General features: G+C 46.3%; 2 protein-coding genes across 6 annotated transcripts in view; both read left to right on the forward strand.

The window, feature by feature from the left end:
- PORCN (porcupine O-acyltransferase) overlaps nucleotides 1–4,010 on the forward strand; it is an 11,073-nt gene extending 7,063 nt beyond the window's left edge. For 3 of the 5 annotated variants that reach the window (XM_007450869.1, XM_007450865.1, XM_007450867.1), the window contains 3 exons: nucleotides 27–112; nucleotides 1,138–1,248; nucleotides 3,563–4,010. In XM_007450869.1, coding sequence (XP_007450931.1) covers nucleotides 27–112; nucleotides 1,138–1,248; nucleotides 3,563–3,664 — 299 coding nt within the window. In that variant the 3' untranslated portion in view covers nucleotides 3,665–4,010. The remainder of the gene's footprint in view (nucleotides 1–26; nucleotides 113–1,137; nucleotides 1,249–3,562) is intronic. The other 2 variants (XM_007450868.1, XM_007450866.1) reach the window with 2 other exon arrangements.
- A 1,025-nt stretch (nucleotides 4,011–5,035) lies between these two features.
- EBP (EBP cholestenol delta-isomerase) overlaps nucleotides 5,036–7,804 on the forward strand; it is a 4,169-nt gene continuing 1,400 nt past the window's right edge. Inside the window, 3 exon segments of the mRNA XM_007450870.1 lie at nucleotides 5,036–5,078; nucleotides 6,119–6,430; nucleotides 7,797–7,804. Of these exon segments, the coding sequence (XP_007450932.1) occupies nucleotides 6,130–6,430; nucleotides 7,797–7,804 (309 nt within the window). The 5' untranslated portion in view covers nucleotides 5,036–5,078; nucleotides 6,119–6,129.

Raw genomic sequence — 7,804 nt, forward strand, 5'->3', positions numbered from 1 at the left:
CCCCGCCCACCCCGCATCTGCCCTAGTCCTCCGAAAGCGCCTGGCTCGGATCCTCAGTGCCTGCATCTTGTCGAAACGGTGCCCACCAGACTGTTCACACCAGCATCGCTTGGTGAGGGTTCAGCCTAGGCAGCCTTTTGTCCAACTTTCCCCCTCAAAAATTACTTCTGTCTCCATCTTACATCTGTCTCAGGGTGCCCAGCTTCCTCTTCCAGTGCCCGATCCACCCCCATAACCTCACCTCTATTCACTGGCATCCAGTTATCTAACGAACATTTATCAAGCAACTGCTATATACCCACCTAGCGTTTATTTTCCCCAGTGAACATCTGTTGAGCACCTGCTGGTATCAGGCACTGTTCAAGGTGCTGGAGACACAGTGGTGAACAAAACAGACCAAAGTCCCAGCCCTCTGGGACAAACATTTTAACAGGGAAGACAGTAAATAAAAAATAAGTAAAGTATAATAGTTTGTTAGATCGTGATTAGTGCCAAGGAGAAAATACATAAGAGAAAGAGAAAGGGAAGTATCAGGGGCTGAGTGGTTTCAAGTTTAAATGGGGAGGTGACTTTTGAGTTCTTTAACTGAAGGAGGTGAGGGAGGGAAGCATTCCAGGCAAAGGCAACAACCAGTGTAAAGGCCCTGAGATGGGAGAGGGCCTGGAGTATTTGAGGAACAGCGAGGAGGCCGGTATGGCTTGAGCAGAGTGAGTGAGACTGGGAGAGGTGGGCCCTGTAGGTCACAGTGGGGATTTGCTTTCGTTTGAGTCTTTTTTTTTTTCTCATTCTTTTTGCAACAAGAAGTATGGAGAATTTCAGATTTCCCTCCCACCTGACAACCAATGTTTATCACCATAAAGCCCCAACTCAAAGCCCTACCCACCATTTTTCCTCCTCTGCCTGAATACTCACATCTCCCCCAACCTAGACGCTCTCATGCTAACAGTACCCTCATCCTTGGATACCCCTTGAGCTCCCATAGGAGGATCAGAACCATCTCTTTCCTACCCTGGGGGTGGGTGCCCTGGACATCCTCATTCCTGTGCCTTGTGCAATTCCCTGTGTGCCCCTGCCCAAGTGGGGCTGGGCGATGGTGATTAGGTCCAGCTGCCAAGCATATCCATCTGTCCCCCACAGGGCCTGGGGGTGCGAGCCTTAAACCTTCTCTTTGGGGCCCTGGCCATCTTCCACCTGGCCTACCTGGGCTCCCTGTTTGATGTTGATGTGGACGACACCACAGAGGAGCAGGTGAGGTGGGGCCCTGGGCTCGGGGTTACCCAGGGATATGCTACCTATTCATGGGAACCATGAGGACAAAGGTGGGGAGGCCAAGGCATGGGAACCTTGTGTCATCTGTCTCCAGCTTGTGTAGCCACTGCTCTACCATCCTTCTGTCCCCTTGTCCCTCTGGTTGATTCATACTGTTGGGTCTTTTACTTGGGCGAAGTGTGCAAAATACATTTATTTTACTTATAAAATTTATTTTCTAGAGATGGAGTGCAAAATCCAGGTTTTACTTTTTTAAAAGTTAATTATTTCATCATATTTTTATTTAGGTAGAATTCGCAAGATTTCTTTATTTAATTCGTTAAAAAAATAGTTTTACTTACATTGATTGTGCAAATCCTGGATTCTACTTAAAAAGTGTATGTTGGGCTTCCCTGGTGGCACAGTGGTTGAGAGTTCACCTGCCGATTCAGGGGACACGGGTTTGTGCCCCGGTCCGGGAAGATCCCACATGCCGCGAAGCGGCTGGGCCCATGAGCCATGGCCGCTGAGCCTGCGCGTCCGGAGCCTGTGCTCCGCAACGGGAAAGGCCACAACAGTGAGAGGCCCACGTATTGCAAAAAAAAAAAAAAAAAAAAATAGTGTATGTTAAAATGTATATACTAGTATGGCACTAGCAGGATCCCGGTTTAGCTTCTCTTTCAGTTCATTTTTTTTCTTTTTCTTTTGGCCATTCCAGGTGGCTTTCAGGATCTTAGTTCCCCGACCAGGGATTGAACCCTGGCCCCCGCAGTGAAAGTGCCGAGTCCTAACCACTGGACAGTCATGGAATACCCTGCATTAACTATTTTTAAAGTTTTAATAAAAATAAAACAAAAATTTTATTTAAAAAGAAGCAAAACCCAGATTTTGCACATTCAACCTGAATAAAAAATTAAAAATTGTTTTTAATGACAAAATATAAAATAATATAAAGTTTTATTTTCAATTAAAAATTTAAAGAAATTCCCTGGCTGTCCAGTGGTTAGGACTCGGCGCTTTCACTGCCGGGGCTAGGGTTCAATCCCTAGTCGGGGAACTAAGATCCCTCAAGCCACGCAGCATGACAAAAAAAAAAAAAAAAAAAAAAAAAAACCTAGGGGGTTTTGTGTTTTTTTTTTTTTTTTTTACATTCTGCAACTCTTCTCATATTGGAATAGTGATGTCCAACTCTATTTTTTAACCTTTTTATGATGAAAGTATTCTCCAAATAATAAATTGGAATGTTTCCAATTAATATGAACACTGTTTATTCTAGGCATGGAGAGCAGGTCACTTTACTATGCAGTTCTGTAGAACAGGAAGTGACTTATTTCTAAAAAAAAAAAAAAAAAAAAAAAAAAAGTTAATGCATATCACGTGGTTGAAAAACCAAACAGTATTCAAGATATTTAGGGGAAAGTCTTATTCCTGCCGTCTTACCCCCACTCTCTTACAGGTAACCACTTTTATTCATTTTATTAAACTATCCTTCTAAATTGAAGCATAATAAGCAGATATAAAAATATATTTTAATTCCCTCCCCCCTGCTTTTTACCCTAAAGGTAACACATGAATGACACTGTGCTGCCTGTTGCTTTTTTCACATAATTCCTGAAAACCTTCCACATGAAGACATAGTGTCCTTGTTCATTTTTTCCATTGTGACACAATGTAGTTTGTCCCTTATTGGTGGACACCCAGGTGATTCCCACTCTTTTCCTATGGTAAGTGGTGCTGCAGCAAGTAATACCCTCACATCCATGTGGATTCACATAGGTGCAGACAGAGCTGTAGGATCTAGTCTTGACAGCAATGGAGAAGTTACCTTTTTGCCCTCCCACCAGCAGTATGTGATCGTGCTTGACGCCCCGACAACAGAGTGCCTCTCAGACCTCATTGATATGTTTGCCAGTTTGAGTGGAGGAAGATGATGAGTGAGGCTGAGTATCTTTTCATATATTTAAGAGCCATTTGGGTTTTTTTTTTCCTTTACTGAAAATGGCCTACTCACCTCCTTTGCTAATTTTTGTCTTTTTAAAAAATCAATTTCTAGGAGCTCTTTATATATAAGGGAGAGTACAGGTCAGAGAGTGGGATTGCCTTGTCTCGTTTTTTAAATTTTTGAAAGAGAAGAAAATACAAAAGAAAAAAACTAAATCTGCTTACCTTTCATATGTACCCAGTCTCTTCTCTGGGGCCTCACTCAGGGTTGCAGTGGAGTCACAGAAACGTCCTTGAGCAAAGGATAGGTTTTCCTGAGACCTTCTTTGTTCTTGCTGAGTGGGACCGACCATCACCGCTTTCTCTCCTACAGGGCTACGGCATGGCATACACTGTCCACAAATGGTCAGAGCTCAGCTGGGCCAGTCACTGGGTCACTTTTGGATGCTGGATCTTCTACCGTCTCATAGGCTGAGGCACATCTGTGGACCCTCACAACTCTCTCAAGACCCCTCCTCAGGGTGCCAGCTCTGATGGGGGATGAGGGAAGGCCCTCTCTCTAATTCTTGACCCTCTCTCCATCCTTGACCCCCCAACACACACACACACACGCACACGCACACACACACACACACACCATTTCCATGCCTGTCAATCCCCACCCCACCACAAGGCGGGAAGGGAGTGGTCCCTGCTGGGGCCTAGGGGCGGGGGATGCTTGGGGAAGCAGAGAGGGGGAGATCCAGGGCCTCCCCGCCTTCCTTGTCCCTTTTTATATAGTTTGTTATTATCAAATAAAAGTAGGAAGTATACAAAAGGCTCGCTCTTCACTGCTCAGTGGGGAACAGAAGTGAGTGAGGAAGGGGGCACAGCATGGATAAAGGTTTGGAAGCTAGAAACCATGAAGAGGGAGGTTGTGATTGGTTCATGGTTTATTATCATTCATGATTGGATGATGAGCCTGAGGATAGCACTGCTTGATTTGAGTGGGGCCAGGACAGATTGGATACTTGGATGTAGGGTAGGCCTGATACTAACTGCCTAGAAAAACTGAGGGATCCCCATTCCGTTTGGTTGCCCTGACTGGGACAGAGGAGGGAAAGGCTGATGAAGAGTTGATGCTTATTGGTCCTTAGGACTGAGGGCTGTGGGTTCTAATTGGATAGGAGGCCTGGGTTTGATCTGGATACTGACTTAGTCTGGGTGCCCACTGGGTTAGAGTTATGGAGTCCTGATTGGTTCTTTAGAGTTGGCAGGGGGAGACTGAGGGTCTCCATGCCAATTGGCCAACAAGGCTGAAGGGCCTGGGTTTTGATTGGTTCTTCTGACTTGAAGTCAGGAGAGGTGAAGATGGCCAGAGGGAGAGGCAGAGGCAGCGTGTAGGATTTGATCTGCCTGTTGTATTAACAGTTTCCTTGCCCATTCGGGGATTAGGATTGAAGGTTGGTCTGGGAAAAGATTTCGTTGCTCTGCCTTTGAAAATGAGGGCAAAGGTGACAGGACACAACGCAATGCTGATGCAACAGCACAGAAACACCCGATTTCCGATGTGATTTATAAGGGGATAGGAAACTGAAGCCGCGACGCGCTGCAGGTTGGCTTCCGCCGAAAACGCCCACCAACCTTGGCCCTTCCAGCCTCTTCCACGCCTGACTGGGTCTCAACCAACAGCGAAAATGGTACCAACGCGTGAGGGCGGGGTCGGCGGCACAGAGAATTACTATTGGTTGGGAGCGGCACTGGCCTCCTTCCCACCCCCTCCATTGGCCAGTTCCGTAAGGCGGAACCTGTGAGGGGTTGGGTTTGAACTAGGGATATTTCGGAGCCAGCGAGCGATCCTAGAGAGACCCCGGAGCCGGTAGGAGAGGCCGCTGCAGCCGCGCTGCTGGGTGAGTGCCCTCCGCCTGGCCTGCCACTCCATCCCTTAGTTCTCAATTGCAAAACGGCCAGCCCTCGGCGCGCCTGCGCGAGACCCTGCCCTTCCCCCCCCCCGCGCCGTACCACTGCCCCTCCATCCCTTAGTTCTCAATTGCAAAACGGCCAGCCCTCGGCGCGCCTGCGCGAGCCCCTGCCCTTCCCCCCCCCCGCGCCGTCCCACCACCCCCGCCACCCCCACGCGCCTGCGCAGGACCCCCGGCTACCGCGCGGTCGTCCGGACGACAGAAGATCCGCCTTCTCATTGGGCAGCTGAACTAGCGGGTTCTAGTTCTGATTGGTGGTCTCTGTATTTGACCCTCCTTTTTCTCTTTAGCACCCCGCGCAAGGCTCCTCTTTGTTGCAGGTTAGCCGCAGGCTGCGCAATTTCGGGAGGGGTCGGGCGATCCCACACCCTGAACCTGAGGGTCGTCGTTCTGATTAGTCTTCTCTCTTCTGTCCTGCAGTTTCCAGGACTACGGGGAGGGTAATAGCTTTCTGTTGCATGATGCAAGACAGTGACCCCTGCAAATGGGACCTTACCTGGTCGTTGTGTCTCCCCCAGCCGACTGTGACCCCTGAGGGCGGGGATCAGGTGGCTCCCCCACCAAAGCGTGACCAATGAGGGCTGGGACCTAGTATGATTCTTGTGTCTGCCCACCAGACTGTGACCAATGAGGGCAGAGACTGGGCCTGGTTCCTATCTTCCCCAGCAAACTGACCAATGAGGGCTGGGACCTGTTCTAGTTCCTGTGTCTACCGCATCCTGTGGCTCCCGGAGGGCTGGAACAAGCTTTCAGTCTTTCTGTGGCCTGATAGTCATGTTTTTTAAAACAGTAAATAATTAGATTATTTTAATCATCTCTGTATTAATTGGTTAATTGAGTCCATTTACATTTCTTGTCATAATAAACTATTTGGATTTGATTTTATGATCTCATTCTGTGCTCTCTATTTGTTCAGGTTTTTCCTTTCCTTTTATTCTCCTTTCTACATATCCACACACCTCCATCAGCCTACAAAGGCATGACCACCAATGCCAGCCCCGTGCACCCATACTGGCCTCGGCACCTGAGGCTGGACAACTTTGTGCCTAATGACTGCCCCACCTGGCATCTCCTGGCTGGCCTCTTCTCCATCTCTGGGGTCTTAGTTGTGACCACATGGCTGTTGTCAGGTTATGCTGCAGTCATCCCACTGGGGACTTGGCGGAGACTGTCCCTGTGCTGGTTTGCAGTGTGTGGGTTCATTCACTTGGTGATTGAGGGCTGGTTCAGCCTCTACCACGAGGACCTTCTCGGAGACCAAGCCATCTTGTCTCAACTCTGTGAGTCCTGAGTTCTTCAGTGTGCTGTGGAAGGGAATTTCCTGGGCAGGGATTGGCTTAGATGTTTACCCACCCACCAACTCTTTTCCATTCATTTTAAATAAAATTTTTAAATTTATTTAACTTTTTGTTGCATATATATTCACATGGATCCAAAACTAAACAATTTAAAGAGGTATGTGGTGAAAATCTGCGTTCTATCCACCAAGTTTCCCCAAATAATTGCATATGTTTCTTTTCAGGGTTTTACACATAAATTAACACACATAAGCCTCAATTTGCTCAATTATAAAAGAGGGATAATAAGTCATATCCAAATATATGTAAGACACTTAGAACAGTGTTTGGCAGATAGTAGATGCCATTATTACTTATTATCATCATCATCATCATTTTTATTTTTTCTTTTGTGTAAATGGTAACATGCTATGTACACTTCTGAACTTTGCTTTTTTTAAATGAGGACACTTACAGAACTATTTAACTTTTCCAGTATTGATAGCATTTTCCACCAATATTTTGCTGTTACAAACAATACTCCTTTTTGGCCTCAAGAATAAATCTGCTAGAACATTCTTCTGCAAGTCTCCGTGTGGAGATCTGCTTTCATTTCTCTCGGGTAAATATGGGGGAGTGGAATGGCTGGGTCACATGGTAGATGTGTGTTTACCTTTATGAAAAACTGCCAAACTTTTCAAGAATGGCTGCACCAAAAAAATTTTTTAAAATGGCTGCGCCATTTTATATTCCCACTGGCAGTATATGAGAGTTCTAGTTTCCCACATCCTCACTGACACTTGGTATGGTCAGGTGTTTCTTAAATTTTAGTCCTTCCAGTGGATGTGATTGATATCTCATTATGGTTTTAATTTGCTTTCCCTTAACGACTAACAAAAGTTTGAGTAGCTTTCATGTGTTTACTGACCCTTTGGAAATCCTCTTTTGTGAAAAACCTATTCCAGTCTCCTATTTTTACATTGGGTGATCTGTCTTTTTCTTGATTCTCTGCTCACTCTTTCATTTACTCATCTGTTCACCTTCTCTCTCTCTCTCTCTCTCTCTCTCTCTCTCTCTCTCTCTCTCTCTCTCTCTCTCTCCTTTTCTAGACTCACTCATTGGCTACGTCCCTCACTCCATCATTTACACCTGCCTCATTTTACTCCACAAACATTTATTGAATACCAGACAATCACAGCAACACTTATTGTTCTGTGCCAGGTTTGCACACATTATCTTGTATACATATATTAACCCTAGAGTCCAAACAACTATCCCATTCACAGATGAGGAAACTAAGGCATGGGGAAGTTAGTCTGAGTTCCTTTTCCTGATGATATTCTTCATGTATGTCTCTCGTCTTCTTCAGGGAAAGAG

The sequence above is a fragment of the Lipotes vexillifer genome, unplaced genomic scaffold, assembly GCF_000442215.2.
Source record: "Lipotes vexillifer unplaced genomic scaffold, Lipotes_vexillifer_v1.1 scaffold129, whole genome shotgun sequence".
Lineage (NCBI taxonomy): Eukaryota > Metazoa > Chordata > Mammalia > Artiodactyla > Lipotidae > Lipotes > Lipotes vexillifer.